The sequence below is a fragment of the Lissotriton helveticus genome, chromosome 9 (assembly GCF_964261635.1).
Source record: "Lissotriton helveticus chromosome 9, aLisHel1.1, whole genome shotgun sequence".
NCBI lineage: Eukaryota > Metazoa > Chordata > Amphibia > Caudata > Salamandridae > Lissotriton > Lissotriton helveticus.
In genome coordinates, this window is record NC_136070.1 from 337,263,975 (window position 1) to 337,289,188 (window position 25,214).

The window sequence follows — 25,214 nt, forward strand, 5'->3', positions numbered from 1 at the left end:
AACATCCCAGACTAGCTGCTCGGGAGGATAAACCCAAAACCGCGTCAAATCCAGAACCGCTCTGATGAAAGGGAGCTTCTGAGAGGGACTGGTGCGACTTTGGCACATTGACAATCAGGACCTGAGCCAGAGTCAGCATCTTTAACGTCTCCTTCCGGAGGAAGCGATTGACGTCCAAGATGTGACGGAGGCCTCCTTTGTCCTTCTTGGGGACCAGAAAGTAGTGGGAACCACCACCACTCCCTACTTCCTGGTCGGGAACGTACTATATGTCCCCCCCTTGGCCAGGAGGGCCGTGACTTCCTGACAGAGAAGAGCCAAATGATCCCCCGACATGCGGTGGTACCGGAGGTGGCATGGCTGGAGGGGAGGACAGAAATGGGAGAGAGTACCCTTGGCAGATTATCTGCAGCACCCACTTGTCGGATGTGATTTTGTGCCAGTGGAGGAGGTGGTGACATACCCTGCCTCCTACCGGCGTGGGGTGCCCCCTGAAGCTCGGATTAGGAAGGTTTGGAGGTGGAAGCAGCGGGTGTGGAGGTGGACTGACCTGGGGTGCCCCCTGAAGCTCGGATTAGGAAGGTTTGGCGGTGGAAGCAGCGGGTGTGGAGGTGGAAGCAGCGGGTGTGGAGGTGGAAGCAGCGGGTGTGGAGGTGGAAGCAGCGGGTGTGGAGGTGGAAGCAGCGGGTGTGGAGGTGGACTGACCTGCCCGCTGGTTATCAGACCCGCACCTGCTGCCACGCTGAGGCAGGTTCTGCGCAGGCTTTGCGGAGGAGCGCATCTGGGCGCATTTACACTGGCCACGAAAGGAACGAAACCCAGGCGTGGCAGGGCTCTTCGTGGAAAGACCCAAAGACTTAGCCGTGGCCCGTGAGTCTTCAAAGCGCTCCAGAGCACTGTCCGCCTGGTCGACAAAAAGGCAAGAGCCATCAAAGGGCATGTCCATGAGGGAGCTCTGGGCATCAAAGCGAGAACCCTGTAGAACGCAACCAGGCATGGCGCCGCAACGCCACCGTCGTGAAAATCGCCCTGCCCAAAGAATCAGCCGTGTCCAGAACACACCTGATGGCAAACTTCGCTGAATCCTTGCCTTCCGCAATCGCTTGGGAAAGGACAGCCTGGACCTCTTCAGAACACTGAGGCAGGACCTCTGCTACCGAATCCCACACGGCGTGGGAGTAACGGCCCAATAAGCAGGTGGCATTAACCGACCATAACCCCAAGCTGGCCGAGGAGAACAACCTCTTGCCATATTGGTCCAGCTTCTTAGAGACCTTATCAGGTATGGGGAGAGTGGTCAAGAAGGTAGGGTCACCAGGCGCCAGGCGACGACGCCTAGACCCGGAGCGACGGTGAGAGGAGTGCCGGACCTCAAGCAACTTCCGGCACAGCTCCTGCAAGGCCTTCTGGGTCATGGCACGGCAGTCCCTACAATCCCGGGAGTCATGGTCGGTCTTCAGACAGAGGCAGACATCATGGGGGTCCGCCACAGGCATATTAGGGCAGCACGACCCACAAAACTTAAAGCCAGGCCTCACTACATGCACCAGGAGACAAGAGAAGGATACAAGTCTAAAAAAAAGTGGTCAAAAAATGACTGAGGTATGTGCTCAATCCGGATCTGCGCTTTCGGTGCTGAAGAAAGAAAGAACCGACGTCAGCACGCATGGGTGCCGCCTAAGTAGCCTCGGACGTCATCCCAGCGCTTACGACACCAGTGACGGTCACGGAGCAGCATGACGCCGCCTACTGGCGTGCAGGGGTACTGCTAAGCAGAAAACTTTCCGGAGCCAGACTAACACTAGGGGAAGAAGGTAAGGAATCTATAACTAACGTGTCTTTCAGATGTAGTGGTTTCAGTCAAATGTACTTTGATTTTATGAACTGGAGTGAAAAGAAAACAAAAAGCACACAATGTGGTCTCCTCTGTGCCAGTTTCCTGGTTATTTTAATTCAAAACCTAGTTAGAAAATAAAACGCGTTTCAGGATTCCCACACGCAGCATTCAAACATTTATAAATTCAGATTACAAGCAAGGGAAGTATTGGGGTCATCTTTGCATTGTACAAATTCCAAGTACAATGTAGGTTTCCCTAATACATCTAGTATTGACGGGCTTTCATTTCTGCCCTGAAGTGGCATTTACCAAAAAAAAAAAAAATCCAAAACATATACAAAAGATCGTCCAGGCAAGAGCCAAGCAGATATCTGATGAGCGATTTACATTTTCCATTAGAAAATATTTGTCAAGCTGCCCATGTAGAACAAGAACATCTTAAAAACTACCTTAATGGCAATTCTACTAGTATCTTTCTAGGTTATGTTCGCCTTGCTGGAAGGAAAGGCAAGTACAGAGAAAACAGGTACTACCTTACTTCTAAGACTAAGCTACAGGAGTCTTCGATAATGACTTGGTGTGCAACAATGTAATAATCAGTACGAACAAAGAAATGGAGTAGCAAGTTTGGATTAGGTCTCGTTATTAGACATGTGGAAAATAAAAGAATCCTTTAAAGTATCAACACCCTAAAGACAAAAATGAAATTAAGAGTTGGGCGCTAACCGAAAGGATACCAACTGCTGCATACATTAACACAGGGTCGCAAACAGAAAACAGACACCAAATAGTTTGAATGTTTTATTCTCACATCTTACAGAAGGTTCACAGTTTGGTTACATACAGTTCTATTCCCCAATGCCTTGGACCATGCAAACCATACATAGTATCAGAACCTCTCGCGATCTGCTCTTAAAAAAATCTATCTTGAGTAACCCATTTCCCAAGCTTCAATCCATTGGAGTTGGTACAGCACCAAGTCCTAAATACATATTGGCAGCAGACAAAATTCGCCTAATCCCATTATCAGCTACAGTTCTGCCCATCCATACATTTTAGAAGAGTGAACCAATTCCCATAAACAAAGTAAGAGGTAAGCTATGTTTAGTCAAATTCAAATAGAAAGAACCCAATCTACATTTTAAAGAAATGTTTGAATCAGATGGAGCTAAAACGTAAAATTTAAAAGGAATTTCAGGTTAGATTTATTTGTGGGCTTTCCGGAAAATGTTAGCTTTGATCACAAATACTAACCATGAAAGGTTGACTCTAAGAAAATTAAATTCATTTTGGCCAGAAAATGCATTTAAGCCAATATTTTACTCTGAAGAAACCTATAGCAAGTCAACTTCACTGAAATCAGGAGTTGCCAATGTGATGCAGTGCCAATATACAGCAGGGAGGAGGTTTAAGCAGGTTTCTTTAATGTTTAAAATGTTTAGTATAGCACGTAAGATTATCCTATCAAGAGTGATTCGGTATAAACATTATACAAAGCATGAACCAATGGCATGGGCAGAAACATGTTGGCAAGTTAATGGGATTCCCCTCTGGTCCTATTGGCAGATACACCTTACTGCTGGAGCAATCAGATAAAAACTTCCAAACTGTTAAACAATGAAAAACAGCCCCAAAAAGTGTTCCCTGACACATCTTTCCATTGAAATGTGTTTAACAGATTTTTAGCCTTAGTAGGGTAGATTTAAACACAGTCTGTTGGGTTGCCAAATCTTGTATTGTAAGTCACTCACGGTTGCTTGTGCCAAGGGCACTTTCCCAGTGGTTGCAGGCAATTGGCCAAGCCTCATGCCTCAACACACCCAGGGCATGCGATCATTAAAGCCACCGCTTACCCTGTTGTGTTTTTATTGCTTTTTCTTTTTTTACAGGATATACATTACACTTGACATAGTAAGGATGCATCTATTTGTACACCTGTACATCCTTTCTATTTCATCAAGCCCCACCTACCTTGTCCATACTACAAGAAATACTAAATTCACTCAAAGGTTACTACGTAACTTTGTACCTGCATTCACAGTTTAAAGTGCAGGTTGCTTAACTTTTCCATTACTACAAACTCTTGGAACACGGAATGTTTTGAAATTAGATAATTTTTTTCACCGAGCCACTGGTTGAAGATAGTCGAACACAAGTGAGATGTAACAGCCCAATAATTCTCCAAAATATCAAATTGGCATATGGAGCAGGCAAGTAGGTGGGGCCCGGTGGGACAAGGGATAGTCATGAGATGGCAGAAAGTACATAATTCGAAAATATGTACATCTCTTCAATGCAACATACGCAACTTTCCTTTTTAGATGCAACATGTGTAACCTTTAGTGCATGTATTGAAAATATTCCACAGTAGTCACAATGTGGTTAATTTCAAGTGCCATGCCCAGCGCCTCTTAGGTGGCCGCATAAAGCAGCTTTAATCATTTAAGTATCAGTTCAAATACGCTTGATATACAGATATCTAAGGAATAGTTGTGTAAAGCAACTTGCTTCTCAGAGGCAGGCACACAATTGTACAAAAACACAAGTTTTAGTTGTAGTAGACTGCATATATATACACACACAAGCATGCAAGCCATGTTGCTAGTATTTACAAGAGTAAGTTGATTTTAAAAAAATTCATTCGGCAAGCTGAACGACGAAGTTTCAAAGTACAGCCTCAGCATTTGCTAACGAAGTTTCTAGTCAATTGGAGGAATTGGTCTAACAAATTGCGGTTTCCCTTGGGCAGCCCTTTAGTGTAATTGAGAAAGCTACATAGGAGCCAGAGTACGAGAAGCTATGAATACTTTACACATCAATTAAGAAATCAACTGTTTTCCACATAAATGCATGAGCCTTGCTTGGACTGAGCGGACAAAGACGACATTGGGCAATGTAATCAGAATTAAAACTAACCCAGTTATAACTAATCTCTGAGCTGAACAATTGAAAAACCTGTTATCATGAAATGTTGATATGCAACATTCAAAGAGGGTTTAACAGCTAAACACTAAACCTGCCTTCTGCCATGAACTCAGCAAGACAGTTGTGGAAAACCCACAAAACGAGTTGGTTATTTTCATTTTAAACACTTATTGCTTTGGTGCAGGTATTCCGTTGCAAAAACTGCAAAGAACACCTTTCACCCAAAGAAAAAAATTAAATAGAATTTAAATCTACATAAACTGTCAGGTCAATGGCCAAATTCCTCTTTCCCAGCTCAAATTACTTCTTAACTTTGAGAGAATCCTTTCTGGTAAAATAGAAACTTTCCAGTGACAAGTTAGTGTTAAGCTTCCCAAATTGAAGTACTCCAGGACAATCCATCCAAAAATTAAGATTTCTACTTGCCATATGATAAATGGTCTTTTGTGAACCTATGTCCAACGCATTTTCCACCCTTTAGTAACAAGTTTATAAGGTTTGTGTGCATGAGAGCCACATTTTACGTCCGAAGTGTAATCAATTAAAGAAAAGACCTTAGAACCAATAACACTCGCTCCAACCCTTAACAGGCAAAGAGGCAGGAGGGTAAGAATTTAGGGGGTGCAATCGTAACAATTGGCACAAGCCTACAAACAGAAAGCAGACTACCTATTCCCTGTAAAATACAAACAGGTGGGTGGATGTTATAATGCATTAAACCATATTACTTGCAGTATGCCAAGTTAATGCAGGTGAGTTATTTGTGAAATACTTTACAAGATAATCAGTTTAAGACATCAACCTTTGATGATCACCCATGACAAAGTCGAGAGCCCGCATTAAAAGGTATGCATTCTTTGCTGATCCCTCTTCTGGCCCCTACCCCATCCACACCCATTTCTCAAACCTGAAAGGTCCAACTTTGTTGCATAAGTGATCCTAAGGAAACTGAGCATTTCGAAAAAAAAGTGTGTTGCATTCTGGTTAGGAAAAGTATGTTGGTTACTTAGCAGTAACAAGGACAAAAAACTACAGTTGATTTAAGCATTATTGAATGGGTCATAAGCCACTAAATAAAAACTGTCACATTTATTCCAATTTCCGGCAACCAATAAATATTTTAGATTTCACAAGAAATGCATTTGGCCGTCCCAACAATAGGAAATGTCAATCCAGGTTGTTTTGAATAGCAAAAGTGCTACATAGCTTAAAGCTGTAGACTATTCATAAATAGTGAGCAAGTAAAATCTGCCCAAGAGCAACCACATGAAATGTATGTACTTTTATTAAGGGGTAGCTCTGTAAATACGTTGCCAAAAGACGCCAAATGCATTTCAATTCCTAAAAATTGTGGACACGGTATAGAGACCTAATCATACCCATCTCTACTCAACAGCCCAATTAGTTCAAGATGATCCCATTACCTAATTGTACAAATACAAACATGTAACAGATTTTTTAATCAATTTACCATTTTTTTTTTTAAAGAATACATTTTTAGTACAACATTTTAAGTTAATGGTCTTTTATTGGAAAAGAAGACTATCATTTACAACTTGGAATGGTCATAATTGTAATATCTTGAACAGCCATGTTTAATTGTTGTGCAGATATTTAAGGTATTCCACCAGCTCCAAGTCATGTTACAGTACAGAACCCTAAAAACATGAGTACCAAGATGCTCCCTTGATAGTTCATTTGAAAATTGTGTGAACGGTTAACAGGCCAACACCCGTTCAGTGCGATGCAGACAATGTTAAATCAATATTCTAAACAGACATGCCATCGACAATTTTATTTTTGGGAGCACTCTGCCAAGTACAGAATAACCTTTCAGCCTTTAGGATTTCTCAAAATATGCACCCTTCAACCATTTTACTGCATACCATTCTGAGGTGTAAACCAATTTAGAAAGTAAACCAGCTATGACAATGTATACTACAAGTTTAAATAGAATCCACCCTAGAATGTAGTGGACTTTTTTGTACAAAGGTCTGACTGTGCTCAATTGTCAAGCTGCATGCATGAAAAACCGGCCAGCCCAAACATTGTAGTTAGCAAATGGAACTTTAAGGAGTCCACAAAGTGCTTCCTTATTGATCAAGGTCGAACAAGTATTTAGACTGTAAAACAGATGCTTATCTTGATCTTTTGGGAATAGGACCACCAACCATTACATGCAGATGTGTGGACAGTAGGTTTTCTTGACATTCAGTTTTGCTATACAGAAACAGAATGAGTAATGAACATTTTTGCAAGAGGTAAGTACAAGATTCAATTTGATTCTTCTAGAGGGAAAGTTGGAGGGGTGGGATCTTCACTTTGCAGTCATCATCTGTACGAATTCTAAAGAGAAAAGAGAAAGACATTATTGAAAGAACGCACGCTTGTAAACATGTGAATAGTAAGAGAGTGATAGAAATTACTTTAATGGAGAATTGGGCTTTGTTTACACCCTCTAATGAGTTCAACTGGCAATACCCAGTACAGGGACCTGGAAGAGGGTGGTGGGCAAAAACTAAACACTCACTGATGCCAATACACTGGTTGGAAAGAAAGAAAAGGCTGCTCGACCATACTACCTCTTCAGCAGATTCCTTTTTAAAACTCCAGGAAACTATGGATTTTATACATTTGAAGGATCGGTTTCTGTTTAATATTTGGAGATAGAGTAATCACTCCATAATGGCCCTTTGATGGGCAAGTGCTTTTTTGGGAGTGCTCTCGGATCACTAAAGCAGAGCTGTGCTCATTACTGGGAAGATGTAAACAAGTTACTCCCCATTTCTCAGTAGCCTCCCTGACAGAAAAGGCAACCACTACCAGAAACCGCTTCACCAACTGCAAGCTCATGGTAGCTGAATGGACGAGTAAAACTGCTCGAAATCAAACTCTGCAAGATGAAGTACTGGTCTTCTGGTTAAAGCCTTTCCCATGGGTTGCCACCTAGTTGCCATCGGAGCAAGGACCAACACTCACCGACCACACCAGAAATCTGGGGTTCACCCTGGGTGACATGCTCAGCATGACGGCACAAGTCAATGCAGTGAGCGCCGCCTGCTTCCATATCCGAGTATACTATGGAAAAAAAAAATCTAGTGGCTGGCATAGAACACCAAAAGTACCGTCACACAAGCACTCATCACTAGCAGGCTAGAATACGGCAATGCACTCTTCGCCAGAATCTCCAAGCAGCTTCTAGATAGACTCCAGACCATCCAGAACGTTGCTGAAGGATTCCTACCACGACGAACCCTCCTCACCCCACCTCAGAGCGCTCCATTGCCTCCCCATTCACAGATGCAGCCAAGTCAAATACAAGTACACATACAAGTACACATACAAAGAAACACAGCACCACATTGGTCCAGCATGGAATGGCCTCCTTCAGAGCCATCTCCTCAATTCTTGAGTTCGACAAGAAGCGAACTACATGGCTCTTCGATTTACTCTGAGGGGCACTCACCTACACACCTGCATAAGTACCTGGACACCCTCACGGGTGATTAGTGCTATACAGTTTGGCAAAATATAAGGGGGCGGTGGGAGGGAGGACGACACCTAGAGACGAAAGTTCTAGAAACTCACCCCATCTACTCATTGCTTGCATTTTATTAGGCTGGTCTTTGGACCCCTGAATTACGTTATGGAATCATTACTTGCTGACCTACGGAATGCCATGTGTAGTCTAGTCAAAAAGTTTATTGTGAAACCAAGTGACATTCACCACCCCTACACCCTCACTTCGCCAAATTAGTATTGCACATTAATCTGCCAAAATGGAGTTAAATGCCAGCATAGGCCTCAGCATCCCTGCTTTTGAAACAGCGCAAGTGACTGCAACATTAAGGTGACCTTTGAGGCAGACCCATTAGACTCCCTATGGCAATAGGGGCTGAGTAGACACCATAAGCTATATATTCTGTTCTTGTAAGGATTCCATTGAATTATGTTACCCTGTGCCCCCTGCTCCTCCCACCATGCTTGAAGTGCAGCTTGCCAGAGCAAGATATGAACAAGTATCTGAGCACAGGCCAAAACATACACAAGTAATTTCACAAGTCAGACAGCACAATAGTAGTTCGGGAAAGGTGGGATGATAGATACGAACTTCACGTCCACAATCTTTAGGACATACAGTGAGGGACTCAATGGGGTTGGGGTGTTGCAAATAAATCTAGAGCACTGCAAACTAGAGTTGCAAACAATTTAGCTTTAATCCACTATATATCAGTCTCAGCTGCAGTAGCGTCTCACATGGAAGCCACCACGCTACCAACTGTCACATTTCATAACAGAATACTAGTCAGCAGGAATGAACCACAGTATAGGCGAAGGAGGGTGACAAGGAAGCAAGAGAAATGCTGAGTACGGCATGGGTAAATGCAGCATGGTTACAACTCTGGTGGTAGAAAGGGTAAATAAAAGCTTGATACCTATTTAACCTTAAGCCGGTTATTGGCGAATCACTTCTACCAGGTGACTGTAGTCAGTCTACAGTCTGTCCTCTTTCAAATGATCACAATAGCGAAGAAAAGAGTTCTTTGCATGCCCCTTCCATGCCCGGTCTATTTGATATAATCCAACAACTCTAGCCTTACAATGTAATACCTTCATCAATAGTATCAAAATACCGGCATTCTGCAACTGCATCCACCCTGGGTGGAGCGGAGATGGCACTGAATGCTATGTCCCTTTGATCGGAGGTCTCTGCTACTTCCCCAATTGTAGACCTTAACAGGAGTGGTCAGGTTTGCATTCCTTCTGTTGCGGATAGTACTGTATGTACATCATAGGGCGTGCCAGCCCTGAACTGACACCGTATTGGAAGAAATATTAATAAAGAAATGAACAACAAAAAAAACAACAACAAAAAAAACACAGCCATCTCCCGGTAGCCAAGTAATAAGCCTCACAAAGTAGTCCTGGCCTCTGCCTTCCGAAATCACCAGGTTTAAGTTCAAATAAGTGCACACTACAACTACCAGACAGCATAGAGACCTTGATATGGGTGGGAAAATGCTACCAGTCGTAACAAAACGTTTATTGGTAAACTGAAATAGTTTTGATTTAAAACTCCCATGTAATGACTTGGGAGACTGGGCATTCAACATTCAGTATGCAATCCTACCGTACCGTAGGAATGTCTATGGTCCTCATGTTAAATGGGTTTGTTTCCACATGCTCTGTAGCCATGTCGTAATGGAGATTTTTGAAACGCCACTACAACATGGCCAACCTAAAATGTTCATGCATGTGACTAATCTTGTAAAGGCTTTTCAAATAAATATACGTACATCCATTACAAAATGCCCATTGCATATGCCCTGGACTAGCCAAGATTGAAATGAGCATAATGTCTTAAAGCTGGTAGCAGCCTTTCGCATCGTCAGAAAACGTACAGAGGGGTATATATCACAACAGTCTGAGGAAGCAAGATTTTGCATAGGTGTGTACTTCGAAAAGGCCGTTTCCACAAGTTTAACGTTCACTGGCATCACATCCTACTAAATAACAAGGCCTCAGACATGACAATCTATATTTTATTATTGGTACCACTGAAAGGAAACTTAAGGGCAAACGGAGCCGGATACTTATGGGTTAATTAGAATGCACACAATGAAACTAAGCTAGTGTTTAGGATCTTGAATAGCTTACCTTCGTAATTGACCTGACCATCTCCATCAATATCTGCTTCTCTGATCATTTCGTCTACTTCTTCGTCTGTTAGCTTTTCTCCTAAATTTGTCATTACATGGCGAAGTTCTGCTGCACTGATGTAACCATTGCCATCCTAACGGGGAAAAAAAATGGAAACACGTTAAAATTCTTAGTTCAGTACATCGATATTAGCAAAATGTAGGGGTACTCCATGTAGGCTTTGGTAGCAGATTGTATAAGCGATTTAGTTAAAGATTGCATCAAGGCTCAAGAGTCTGCAGTAGATTCAGATTTAAACTATAATGTAGCAGTCCATCTGGTATATTAGGGTCTGGTTCTGGCAGCTGGATCATTCAGGCTGTAGTTACTTGGTTAAGGAGGTGCAAACCTCATTAAATACTGGGTCGATCTACAGCAGGCCGAAGGATTGCTGATTTTAATTAGAAAAATGCAAGATGCCTGGTACCCGAATCTCCCAAAATGTCCCAGACACTGCAGTATTTAATTTATGCTTTTCAGGATATAGATAGTTATGTTCTTTTTCTGTTTTTGTGCCCAATACTGGCAGTGCGCAAAATAAGATGGGCATGCTTTGTCTACAGCAATTAGGGTCTTTGGAAATTGGTCTTCCCCTGATTAATTATATCTGAAGCGCCTTAATTGTTAGGAAAAGACATGGAGTCTCAATTTAAATTCAATGTATTAGTGTAATATAATGATTATGTTTTAACAGAAGTACTTCATAAACTTTGGCTATTTTGATATGAGATTGCTTTAATTGTATAGGTTTGTGACACTACTATATAACCTACCTATGTATGTGCTAGTGAAACACCTTGTAGGGCATAGTTTCACTAGCTGCAGGTAGCTTAGATTGTGAAGACCACCAACTAAGTGTGGTGCGTCTTCAGGACTTAACACCTATTCAGTGATATAGCCACTAGTTTGATGAGATTTTGCATCACACAAGACAGCTTTCACTGCTTCAAAATGTGCACAATAAATTCGTCAAAAGAAGAGAATGAATATGCTACTTACCAGTATGCATCTGTTCTTGGCATGTAGGGCTGCTAACATTCATATCTTAGCATTAGATCGCCGCCTAGTGTTGGGCTCGGATGATTGCACATTGTTGTCCTGGAAGAGTCTTCGAAGTATCCTGAGATAGGTGGCTCCTCCCCTGGACTACAGTGCGCATGGGCATCGGCTCCATCCCCAGATTGTTTTTCGCCATTGTGGCAGGAGATGGAGTGAAAGTGTAAAGGATGTCCATGCTAATGAATAAATACAATAGTATATCTGCAGCTGCGACAGGCACCGGGGAGGAGGGCGGGCGATATGAATGTTAGCAGCCCTACATGCCAAGAACAGATGCATACTGGTAAGTAGCATATTCAGTTCGAGGCATGTGGGCTGCTAAATTCATATCTTAGCATAGAATACATAGCAGTCCCTCCATCAGCGGCGGTTGCCCGTGCCAGCTGCAGAAACCTGAAAAAGTGTCTTGAGAACAGCCTGTCCTACAGCTGCTTGCTGCTTGGAATGCACATCAACACAGTAGTGTTTTGTGAAGGTATGTGGTGTGACCCACGTGGCTGCTCTGCAAATATCCTCTAAAGGAATGTTCCCCAGGAAAGCCATGGATGCCCCCAGTTTGCGTGTGGAGTGCGCTCTGGGGGGTATTGTTAAAGTGCGCTTGGCTTTTTGATAACATATCTGGATGCACTTAACAATCCACCTGGCTATCCCTGCTTTGGAAATTGGGTTGCCTTTGTGTTGTGGTGCGAACGCAACAAAGAGTTGTTTTGTCTTTCTAAAGGGTTGTGTTCTGTCTATGTAGTACATCAACGCCCTCCGTACATCTAAGGTATGGAGCATTCTTTCCGCCACCGTTTGCGGGTTTTGAAAGAATGCTGGTAAGTCAATAGTTTGGTTAAGATGAAACTGTGACACCACCTTAGGAAGGAATTTAGGGTTAGTGCGTAGCACCACCCTATTTGGGTGAATTTGAATGAACGGCTCTTGTATGGTGAGCGCTTGCAGCTCACTGACACGCCTCAGAGACGTAATAGCTATCAGAAAGGCCACTTTCCACGTAAGGAATTGGAGCTCACACGAGTGCAGTGGCTCAAATGGTGGCCCCATCAGTCTGGTGAGAACGACGTTGAGGTTCCACACCGGAGCTGGTGGAGTTCTTGGGGGAATGACTCTCTTCAGACCTTCAAGGAAGGCTTTAATGGCGGGCACTCTGAAGACAGAGAGGTGCTGCCTGTTCTGAAGATAAGCCGCTATGGCTGAGAGATGTATCCTAATGGAAGTGTACGCCAGATTGCACTTGTAGAGATGTAACAGATAGCAGATGATGTTGGGAATAGATGCATCTAGCGGGTTGATGTCATTGGACGTACAGTAGATGACAAAACGCTTCCACTTAGCAGCATAGCATGCTCTAGTAGTAGGTTTCCTCGCCTCCTTGATGATACTCATGCATTCAGGAGGTAGGTTAAGGTATCCAAACTCTAGGACTTCAGGAGCCAGATCGCCAGGTTGAGCTGTCGTGGATCTGGATGCTGAATGTCTCCATGGTTCTGCGTCAAAAGACTGGGCGTGAGGCGCAGTCTTTGATGCGGCACCACCGAGAGTTCGAGGAACGTGGTGTACCAAGCTTGTCGTGCCCACGTTGGAGCAACCAGGACGAGAGTCATGGAGTGCTGCCTTAGCTTTCTTGCGACCAGCGGTATTAGAGGGGCTGGCGGAAAAGCGTATGCAAATTTGCCTGACCAGTTCATCCATATCGCATTCCCCTGCGACTGTGGGTGAGGGAACCTGGCGGCAAAGAGTCGGCATTTTGCGTTCTCCTTTGTTGCGAACAGGTCTATCTCCGGATGACCCCACTGCTGGAAGAACGGGTGGAGAACAGAAGGGTGTATCTCCCACTCGTGCATCTGATGGCTGTATCTGCTGAGCAGATCCGCCATCTGATTGTCCTTGCCCGGGAGGTGTTCTGCCATGAGGAAAATGTTCCTCTGAATGGCCCACTTCCACATGCTCTGAGCCAGATGAGACAGCTGTGGCGAGTGGGTGCCCCCCTGTTTCTGAATGTAGTACATCGCGGTCATGTTGTCCGTCCGGACTAGCACGACCTTGTTGCTCAGATGTACAATGAAGGACTTGAGCGCCATGAAGATTGCCATCAGTTCCAGATAGTTTTTTTTTTTTTTTTTTTTTGGTAGACCTTTATTGTACATTATACAGTTACACAGCGGTGTGCCTACAACCCACTGATAGGGCCGGCCGCAATCAGAGCACCACAGAGTAGACAGGGCGAGCAATACATCGTGTCAGTTCAGTTTAAACGCATATGCAATGAATGCTAAGCCCGTGAAGGCACCACAAATGTTCCAGAAACGTTGTCCAAGGTGCACTATCAATTCCGGCCGTATAGCCCTTATGTGATCTCGGTCTTTTCCCATTTTTGTAGAACTAAAGGTAACCAACATCCAACCCCAACACCCACCCTCCCTTCTCCATCCTGGTCCTAACGAAGATACCAAATCAAGTCAGTGTGTGGAACATATGTCAACCGGTTCAACAGGGTACAGAAAGTATATGAACGAGTTGGGCAATATCTCACAGTTTCTGTTTCAGCACACACATTAGTACGGAGCAACAAGGGCCAGCAAATTTCCGACTCCACTCAGGGCAAAGGCGAGAGTCCCAGGTGGCATCTCCAGTCATGCATCCCACATAGTAGGGACGTCTCACACAGAGTGTGGCCGCATTCAATCAGACTCCTGGACCCCCCTCGGCATCTCAACTGTCTCATTCCTTTCGCTATCCGAGTCATCCAATGACAGCACGTAGAGCGTAAACGGCCCCCACACATCCTTCGGACGTGATCTCTCTGGCAGCCCCTCATAATAGCAATGCAATTGGTCTCTACAGTAGGCCATGTCTTTCAGCCACAGCTGTACATCAGGCGCCCGTCTCCCCCCCCAACCAACCGCAACTCTTCTTTTAGCCAACTGCAAAGCCAGGACCACAAGCCGTCTCGATTGGGCTGGTACCCCAGAAGCGATGCCCAAGAGGCAGAGACGCACATCCAATTGTACCTCGCTAGAGATCATAACAGTCAGTCTTTCGGTTACCTCCTTCCAAAAATCATACACACGCGGACAACCCCATGCCAGGTGTATAAAATCGGCGTCGTCAGCTCCACATCGAACACATTGGGCACCAGCCCGGAGCCCATATCTGACCAGCTGGACCGGTGTGTAATACCATTGGTGCAGAAATTTAAAGTGCAGAAGGCGAAAGTTGCCATTAATCACGCACCCCCCAGTCATGCTACAGCATTCTTCCCATTCATCATCGCTCAGAGGGTCTGGAAGGCTCCTATCCCAGCGCGCCCTGGCCAAGACCGCCCCTCCTCCCTCATCCTCCTGCGCAGCCTTATAAAGTCTAGAGAGTAATTTAGTTCTATCTTTGGCTGTGTAGAGCAGCTGTAATGCCCCAAGCGTCGCCGGTTCCGCCGGATATGATGGAAATAAATCTCGTACTGCTGCCCTCAATCGTGCATAAACAAAGGTAGCCATAGTGGCGTTGGTGGGGCCTGCTGTCATGTCTCGTAAAGAAAGAAAGGACGCCCCTGGGAAGAGATCCCCCATGGTCTGAACTCCAACTTCCCTCAAAACCTGTAATCCCCCGGGTTCACTGGTCACTGAAATATCGGAGTGGTACAACAGAGGCATAGCCGGAGCATATAGTGGCAATCTGGCAGCTCGTCTACCAAGTTCCTCCCAGGCGGATGCCGTGCGCCGCACAGTATCGATCTCCCCTTTCTCAAATATCGAATGTTTGTTAGTTATCATCGCCCTAAGCGGATACGGCAAGACTGCACTAGCTTCAAGCGCCACATGTGGTGTATACGGCGGAGCCTGTATCCAATAACTAGCAAATTGCGCTTGCGCGCATAGATAGTACAGCTTCATGTCCGGTAAGGCGAACCCACCCAGTGCATGCGGCTTGATCATGACGTCCCAGGTCACACGTGGTTTCTTGCCGGCCCAGGTGAGCGAGATCAGAAGAGACTTCAGTCTCGCGAAAAAATGCGACTTCATCTGTACAGGGATATTTACGAATAGATAAAGAAACTTCGGCAGAACCACCATTTTAATTAAAGAGGTGCGATCGGCAAGCGTTAGAGGGAGCCGAGTCCATCTCGCCACCTGATCCTCCAACTTAGATATGGCGACCCCGTAGTTAGCCCTTATGACCTCCTGGCAATCCCTATGTACCCAGACACCCAGATAGCGAACTGACTCCGTTGCCCACTCCAGAGGGAATTCCAGCGGTATCTGGCTAGTCGCATCCGTGAGTGGGAGTATCACCGATTTGTCCCAATTGATAGTCAACCCGGAGTGCCGACCAAACTTAATGAATTCTCGGAGCAGATTTTCGAGATGAAGCCCCGGGTCTCTCACATATAGGACCATGTCGTCCGCATACATCGACACTGCCAGCGTTCTGAGGGGGAATTTTAACGTTGCTTCCGCGTATCTTTGCCGCAGAATACAGGCCAAAGGTTCCATCATGATGGCAAATAGTAGCGGCGATAGAGGACACCCCTGCCTTGTCCCCCTCTGGATCGGGAACGACGAGGAGACATGCCCGTTGACCCTGACTCTCGCAGTCGGCGCAGTGTACAACAGAGCAATGAGGGAAGTGAAGAAAAAAGGCACCCCCATCCGGTGAAGGACAGTTATCATATATTTCCATGCCACCGAATCGAAGGCCTTAGCCGCATCCAACAGGACTGCAGCTGCAGGGAGGTCCGGCTTAAGCAGGTGTAATACGGCGAAAAGGGTCCGCAGATTATGCGACGTGGACCTGAGAGGGATGAATCCTGATTGGTCCGGTAGTACCATGACCGGCAGGAGGAGACGCAGTCTTGTAGCCAAGACTTTGGCAATGATTTTGACATCCGTATTCATAAGCGATAGGGGACGATATGAATCGCATTTATCTGGTGGTTTCCCGGGTTTGGGCAGTGCCACCAAGAGCGCCTCTCTCATGGTCGCTGGGAGTCGCCCGCGCTCAATCGCCTCCTCCAAGACCTGTGCCAGCTGCGGAATCAGGATATCAGCATATTTTTTATAAAATTCGGATGGCAGGCCATCCGTGCCGGCTGCCTTCCCATTCGGAAGCGCCGCAATAGCATCCCTAAACTCAGCCTCCGTAATATGTTGCATTAGGAATTCTTGCTGACCTCTGGAGAGCCACACCAAGGCAACACCCTCTAGGTAACGGTTCACCTCCTCCTCATCAGCCGTGTCCCCTCGCTCATAGAGTTGCGCATAATGCTTCGAGAAGCAGGCCAAGATGCCTTCAGTATTAGTCACTACTTCCCCTTGGTCCTCGATCTCTTGTACCGTGCAGTGACGCGCCCACGGCTCTCTGATGCGATCCGCCAGTCCCTTTCCCGGCCTGCCCCCTTCTCCATAGTATCTAGCAGTAGCATGTTTAGCCATGAATTTCACCTCTTGCTCCGCCAACTCATTGTACTCAGTGACCTTCAGCCTTATATCTGCAAGTATCGTGCCCTCCGCACCCTCTTCCAACCGTCGCTCAAGTGATAATAACTCCCTCTCTAGCCTGGACATGGAGTCCCTGATGGACGTGAGTACCCCTGATCGTAAACCTATACATGCACCTCTCACCGTCACCTTAAAGGCCTCCCACACCGTACCTATATCTTCAACAGACCCAACGTTATTAACAAAGAAATCCTCCACTATCTGCCCCAGGCGTTCGGAAAGCACCTGATCGGTCAAGATCCCGGGAGAGAGTCTCCAAGTGAAAGGGGGCGGAGCATGCGATGGGATCCGCAATACCAGTGTAGTAGGTGCATGATCTGATATAGTGCGAGGCAGATGAGCAGCTTCCACCACCCATCCACTCACATCCCTAGTCACCAGCCAGAAGTCCAGTCTCGACCACGTGTCGTGCGCCGATGTGTAACAAGTACCCACTCTCACAGTCGGATTTCGCAGTCTCCATACATCCAGCAATTGCAACCCAGCCATACCTTCGCACACCGCTTCCGCCGCCCTCTTGTGCACAACAGGTCTATCATGTTTCTTGTCCAGCTCCGAATCCAGCGTGACATTCCAATCCCCCCCGCATACGATAGCTGACGGAGCAAGCATATAAAGTTTGTTCCAGAGCATAACATAGAAATCAGGATCGTCAACATTTGGACCATATACATTAAGCAAAGTAATCAGCGTACCACACAATTTGCCCTGCACAATAATAAACCTTCCTTCCTGGTCTATTTCCTCATGTACCACTTCAAAGGGTATATTTCTCTTGATCAAAATCATCACCCCCCGAGCATAGGAAGAGTACTTAGTGGCCAAGCGCACCCCCGCCCATTGTCTGCCCACCATTTCAGCCGCCCTGCCCTGAAGGTGCGTTTCCTGCAGGAACACCACTTGTGCGCCATGTCGATTCAAAAATGCAAGCATTTGTCTTGTCTTTTGCGGCCTATTAAGACCCCGTACATTCCAAGTTACGCATGTGATCTTGCCTCCCCTATCCATATCTCCCGTTCTGTAAGCCGTCAGTTCCAGATAGTTGATGTGCATCTTCTGTTGCTGCGTCGTCCATAGTCCCTGCACTGTGTAAGTGAGCACATGTGCTCCCCATCCCTGGAGGGATGCGTCCGTCGTCAGGACAATCTGCGGCACGGGCTCGTGGAACAGTCGGCCCTTGCAAAGGTTGTGTGGAGTCCACCAATGCAGAGAGTCGTATGCCCGACTGGTAACCAACACTAGGTCTGTCAATTGCCCACGAGCCTGTGTCCACTGATTCGCTAAGCACTCCTGGAGCGGGCGCATATGTAACCGTGCGTGAGGGACTATGAAGATGCAGGAGGCCATCATGCCAATCAACTGCATGAACACTCTCGCTGGCAGGGAGTGTCTCGGTCGGAATCGTTGGATCAGTGACTGAATGCTGTCGATTCTGACTTGGTTTGGCTGAGCCATGGCTGTCAGGGTGTTGATCGTAGCACCCAGGAACTGCCGGACATGTGCCGGCTGAAGATGCGATTTTGGGTAATTTAGGGAGAAACCCAGATCGCGAAGAAGGTGAATTGTAGTCGACATGTCCGCGGCGCACTGTTGCTCTGACTTGGCTTGTACGAGCCAGTCGTCTAGGTAGGGGTAGACATGGATATTCTGCCTCCTGAGGTGCGCCGCCACTGACGCTAGACACTTGGTGAACACCCTCGGGGCCGTAGTGACTCCGAAGGGTAGGACCTTGAACTGGTAGTGCCTGCCTTGAATAGTGAATCTTAGGTATTTCCTGTGTGACGGGTGTAGTGGAATGTAGAAATAAGCATCCTTGAGATCTAAGGTCGCTAAGAAGTCTCCCTGGTTTAGCAAGGGAAGAATCTGCTGCAGTGTAAGCATATGGAAATGCTCTGACAGTATGTACAGGTTGAGGGGACGTAGATCGAGAATGGGCCTGAGAGAACCGTCCTTCTTTGGAATAAGGAAGTACAGGGAATATACCCCTGTGCCTTCCTCCCCCACCGGCACGAGCTCGATTGCGCCTTTTTGCAGCATCGCCACTACTTCCTGCTGCAATAAGTGCAAGTGCTCTGCGGACATAGGCCTTTGCCTCGGTGGGATGTTGGGTGGAGTGGATTTCAGCTCTAGGCAATAACCATTTTGGATTAGTTGTCGCACCCACCTGTCTGTGGTGATGTGTCTCCAGACGGGCAGGAACTGCTGCAGTCTCCCCCCGACAGGTGTTAGGTGGTCGGGGGGCAGTGACAGAAAGTCACTGTTTGCTTGGAGTCGAGGTGCGGGAGCTGTTGTTTCCTCTGCCGCGACCTCTGTTGCTGTTATTCCTATAACCTCCCTTGTTCTGTTTAGTGAACGAGGATTGCGCCCCACCTTTGGAGAACTGGGATTGTTGACCCATCTGTCCTCTGGTGACTCCACGTGCACCTGAGCGACGAAAATTGCTGCCACGAAACTGTTGGGACTGCAGGGCCCCCATAGACTTAGCAGTTTCCGTGTCCTTCTTTATCTTCTCTAGGGTGGTGTCAACATCCGGACCAAACAGACTATCAGGATTGACTGGCTGATTCAGAATTGTTGTCTGAATATCCTGCTTAAACCCTGAGATGCGGAGCCAGGCTTGTCTTCTCAGCATAACGCTAGTGTTGATAGCCCTAGCAGCTGTGTCCGCAGCGTCAAGTGCACACTTGATGGCTGCGTTTGATATTAGCTTTCCTTCCTCAATAAGCATTTTGGTGCCTTCTTGGAACTGTGGGGGCAGGTGTTGTATAATCTGTTCTAGGGTGTCGTAGTGCGCCCTATCATAACGCGCCAGGAGCGCCTGTGTATTTGCGATGCGCCAAAAGTTTGCCGCCTGTGCAGCCACTCTTTTGCCTCCTGCCTCAAGCACTTTGGACTCCTTATCCGGGGGAGGAGCTTCACCCGTTGTCTGGGAGTTGGCACGTTTCCTGGCATTGGCAACCACAAGAGAGTCCAGTGGCAATTGTCCCCGGATGTAGACGGGGTCCGCAGGAGCAGGCCTGTACTTCTTTTCAATGCGAGGGTTGACCACTCGCGCCCTCGTAGGCTCCTTAAAAATGTCCCCAGCATGTTTGAGAACACCTTTCAGCATAGGAAGTGTCTTTACTGTCCTTTCAGATATGGCAAAGGTGTCAAAAAGGAAGTCTTCCTCAACCGGGTCGGCATGCATGTCCACATCATGATTGGCCGCCGCCCGTTCAATTAGTGCATGAAATCCTGCTGAGTCCTCAGCCGGGGATGCACGTGCATTAAAGGTCTGCGGGTCTTGGCCCGCACCTTGGGTGTTCTGGTCACCAGTGTCGTCGTATGAATCTGGTTGTACATCAGGTTCATCGATAGGGAAATTGTACTGTTCATCCTCATCATATTCCTCACCCACAGAGTGTTCTGGGGAGGGAGTAGGGCTCCGTCTTGGAGGAGGCTGAATCGGTTCCGTGAGGCCTGAGGCGTCAAGGGGCACCCTCTTCTTCTTCAACGGGATGACGTAGGGGTCCACCGGCTCCGAAGTGATCTTCCGTTTATAGAGTGTCAGCTTGCCGGTGGCAGCATCGATGAAATGCTCTGAATCGTCTACCGATTCGAGTACACGACGTGGAAGGGGGTCAGACAGCGAGGAACCCTGTTTCGGAGCCGATTTCGTCGAAAACGCTTTCGGCGCCTCCTTAGGTGGCAAGAGAAAGAGGAGTTTCCCAGAAGGCTTAGCCGGAGCGTCCTTTTGCAGCTGCGGTGATGGCATCGGAGCCGATGGAGCAAAGGCTTTCTCCCTGATTCTCTGCAGTGACTCCGCAATGGGGGACGGTACACTGCCAGTGGGTTTCGCCGCCGACAAGGATGCTTTGAGCGGTCCCTCGGATCCGACGTCCTCGCGGGCCTTGTGCGTTTTGGGCGCGGAAACCGACTTCGGCACCTCCGAATCTTGAGGCCGGGGCGCAGACTTCTTGTGCGTAGCCTCTTTGGAGCCGACCTTGGCGGGCTTGGACGGCGCCGGAGCCGCTGATCCGTGCCGACCATCTTTCTTGGGGGCCCCCTCCTCGGGCGTCGGTTTCGATTTCGGAGCATCGGAATCGACAGACTTCCTCGGCTTCTGCGGACCGGAGGTCGACGGAGCCGACGGGTTGACGGGCACCGACTTCTTCACAGGCACGGCAGCCATCTTAGGGACACTCGAGTCCTTTGGTTTCAGTTTCGATTTCGGGTCGGCCATTTTAGGTGTTGACGACTCCGACGGTTTCAGTTTCGGTTTCGAAACAGCGTGCCCAGCAAGTGAGTCCGTAGCCGGGCCCGAAGGCGGGGCTGTGGCTTGCGGCAACGGGTCCTGGGTAAGGCCGACAGGCGATCCCGTGTCCCGGTCGGTATCCTCGTAACCTTCGGGGCAGAGCTCGTCCGCAGAGCTATCCGCCGCGGCCCCATAAATCTCATCGTCGTCCCCTACCTCTTCGACGTAATCGAGGACCTGACCCGCGACTCCGTCATCGTCTCCCGGATCCGCCTCGACCTCCGTCTGTGATGGGGAGATTTGTAGAAGGTGACCCTGGACCTCTTCTTCCGGGTCGCCGAAGATGTTCTCCGGATCTGGGGCCGCCTGCCTAGCTTCCAAGCGCACCGCGCGCCGAAGCTTGAGAGTTTTCTTGGAGCGGAACTGTGCACAGGCCTTGCACTTGCCGTCGTCGTGGTCCGGTGAAAGGCACTTGTTACACACGGGGTGTAGATCGATGTGTGGGTACTTGGACCCACAGAGCGGGCAGTACTTAAACGGGCTCCGCTCCATGTCCGTAAAGGCTTGCTGTCGTGTCGCGATGAGAAGGCCTCAAAGTGTAGAAAGCGAAGAAAACTCCGCTTATTCCGGCTTCAAGAGACGGAAGACTCGAGACCGAGCGCAGACAATACCGACGCAAGAAAATCGAGGCCTTTTGGCCGGTAAAAGATAGGTTTACTTGGTTCCGACAGTAAGACGTCGAGACCACATCCGAACCCAATGGCGGAAAAAAACAATCTGGGGATGGAGCCGATGCCCATGCGCACTGTAGTCCAGGGGAGGAGCCACCTATCTCAGGATACTTCGAAGACTCTTCCAGGACAACAATGTGCAATCATCCGAGCCCAACACTAGGCGGCGATCTAATGCTAAGATATGAATTTAGCAGCCCACATGCCTCGAACAGATAAGTCCCTGAATAATCTGGTCCTCATCTTATTGCAAACAAGGATTCTCCATTGCATCTTATGTGCCTTTGAAGAAATCCATCAGGACAAATAGGTCTTTGTAAGCTTTTACGCCTCAAGAGTCTTACAAGTGGAAGATGTGTCACGGAACTACAGTAGAAAGCAGATACTCTACTTTGAGAGCTTAAAAGTCGAGGCTTTAGTCAGAATAAAGGCACTACCTACTTACAGGATTGTGCACCATATCCCCATCTGATAACCCCCAACAGCAGTTGAAACAGAGCTAGCTGCAATCACCAGATATTTCTTCCCCCACCTTTCAGCAGGAACGGGAACCATCTTGTTGGACAGACCTACAATATTCGCAACCAATCAGGTTGCAGAAACATGCAGTGCAATCAGTGTTTTTAGGTCTCGCGCCTAGCACAGTTCGCGCGAGACCGCTTGAAAGGGGTTCTCAAAGCAGACACGCTTGTGCGTGTGATCATGCGCTCCCCCTGCCATTGGCTTGCGCGTGTCTTTTAAGGCGCGCGATTAGGCAAAGGCGGGCGCATGTCCCGCCTTTGCTCCGCCCATTCAGACGGTGGCCAGCACACGTTCGCCTCGCTCCCTCCCCCTGCTCCTCTGTGGTGCGCGCGCACCACTAGTTTCCATTCCAGGCCCTGCTCCTCTGTGGTGAGTGAGCACACCACTGGTTTTTCTTCCGACCGACTGGTTCACCCTCAGTGATCCTGTTCATTAATGGTGTTTTGCAGAGTTAAACGCAGTTTATACTACTAACGATATATTCGCAGATCGAATTTGACGGCTTGTATGGAACTTGGACATTGGGTTTCTTCACGTGGATATCGATCGCTGGTTGGGGGTTTAACGATTCTGAAATTGATATGCTCGAGACTTCTAGGGAGCCATCTTTTAGGCAACATTGCCTTCCAACTCTTCAAATTGAAGTCAGAAATATCAGTATATGGTGTATGTACTGAATTGCGCGATAGCCACGGACTAGCAGAACCGGAGCACACAGTTGTTAGATCCGTGCAGCGAAATAAAATCTCATTGCTTAAAAAGTGCATGTTAAATTAGGCTCATCTCCCAAGCGTCTTCAGTTCTTTGATAGGACCTTGACTGAACCCCTTTGCGATGGCGTTGGCAGAGAAAAGGGAAACACTGTTTTGAGGAGGAGCCGATTTGCCCCATCTGCCTACATGTGTTTGTGGAACCAGTACAGCTACCTTGCAAGCACAATTTCTGCAGGGGCTGTATTGGCGAGGCCTGGACCAAAGAGACTGCGCTTGTTTGCTGCCCCAGGCCTACAACCAGAAACCCACCTTGAAGAATTTAAAGCTTGCTAACACTGTGGAGAAGTTCAACACGCTCAGTGTGGAGAAGTCTCCCTCGGTCTTACACTGTGTATTCTGCCACTGGGGGCCACCCCTACCCACCCAGAAGATCTGCTTGCGCTGTGAGGCGCCCTGCTGCCAGTCCCATGTACAGACGCATCTCCAGCAGCTCTCCACAGCCAGGGGCCACCTGCTGGTGGAGGCAGATGATGGTCGGGCCTGGAATTGCCCTCGGCATAATGCCTACCGACTACCATTGTGAGGCAGAACAGGTGGCGGTTTGTCAGTTCTGCTGCTACTACAGTGGGGCGCACCAGCGACACTGTATGCGATGTGGAGATCAGACGAAATTAAATTAGGGTAAGTGATGTATTTTTCTGTCCTGTTTTGATATGGTAAATTCTGGAATTTCAAGTGGTAGCTGTGATGTCCGGCCCTGGATCCCTTGCTCACTGGTAGCAAGCAAGGCCGAAATGTGTTGGGGTTTCTTTATATCCCTTATAAGTGGAACATGACCTGGCTGTGCTGGCATCATTTTTCAATTTTTAGGTAAAGCTTGACTTCACTTACACATGCATCTTCTTTTATAGTTACAGACTAGTAAGATTCTTTACAGCTGTAGTGAGGGGCACAGGTACTTGCAAACCTGGACCAATCCCTTCGACTCCACTAGGATTGGGGTAATAATAGTGGCAAGTTAATGTTCTGTGGAATTCATTCAAATGTTAACAGGAATTGTACCCAAAAAGATAAGCCCTTCGCATAATATACATCAGTGGTAAAGACCGGTTATTTAATGTATGAATATTTGTATTAATAGCTTAGTAAAGAATATTGTGATGAACAATTGTCTTTGGGATTAGTCTGGATAAATTGAAGATATAATATGACACGGTTTTACAGCCTTCGTTTGTGTTTTTTTTTTAGTTATACCAGTGGTGGTTGGTGGGGGAGGTTTAAGGGATATTTGGAGTCCCTTTTCCTCTTGACACCTACACCCAGCCAGTGTATAAATGGCAAACTGTGTTAGTGATTGCCCATTACAGCGTGGCTTACTGATACAATTTCTTTCCACTTGAAAGGGAAGCACTTTTAGGAGCATGATGCTTCTCCTGGTCAGAGCCTGGACACCCCGGCTAAGATCAATTAAGGCCCCCAGTTTGAAGACTTGTGCCCCTAACTAAGGGCTCATGTCCGACTAGGCCTGAACGTTTGGACCTATTGTTTTCATTGCTACATGTTTGGAGGCCAAATCTTGAATACTTTTTTTTCACCATGGTAGTCGTATCAACGTCTGAGCCATACTGGGCTTGATATATATTATTTGTGTGTGCTTGCATGTTCCTGTAAAAGTTTATGTTCAAACCAGTTTGGGCACTGTCGTTTTGTAGACATGGACACCTACAGCAGTTGGTTTTAATATCCAGAATTGACTGTAGAAGTAATTAGTGTCCCATTTCCTCTATGATGTTCTGTCACTGAGCATTGTAATTCATTGGCTGTCTTGGACATTGAGCAAGACTGAATACGGACTATAGAAAGAATATATATGCTTGTCTAGTCAGATTTTTAACAAGCATTTGCAATGCAATAGGTCTTGCATTATTAAAGTTTGAGCAATTGGTGTTGCATTATTTAGAAATCCCAATAGCTCAAACTTTAATGAGACCTATT

General features: G+C 47.1%; 1 protein-coding gene across 1 annotated transcript in view; it reads right to left on the reverse strand.

Annotated features, from left to right (window-relative positions):
* Positions 1–2,625: 2,625 nt before the first annotated feature.
* Positions 2,626–25,214, reverse strand: part of CALM1 (calmodulin 1) — a 72,217-nt gene continuing 49,628 nt past the window's right edge. Inside the window, exons 5-6 of the mRNA XM_078660060.1 lie at positions 10,421–10,556; positions 2,626–7,108 (exon numbers count right to left, since the gene is read on the reverse strand). Of these exons, the coding sequence (XP_078516186.1) occupies positions 7,080–7,108; positions 10,421–10,556 (165 nt within the window). The 3' untranslated portion in view covers positions 2,626–7,079. The remainder of the gene's footprint in view (positions 7,109–10,420; positions 10,557–25,214) is intronic.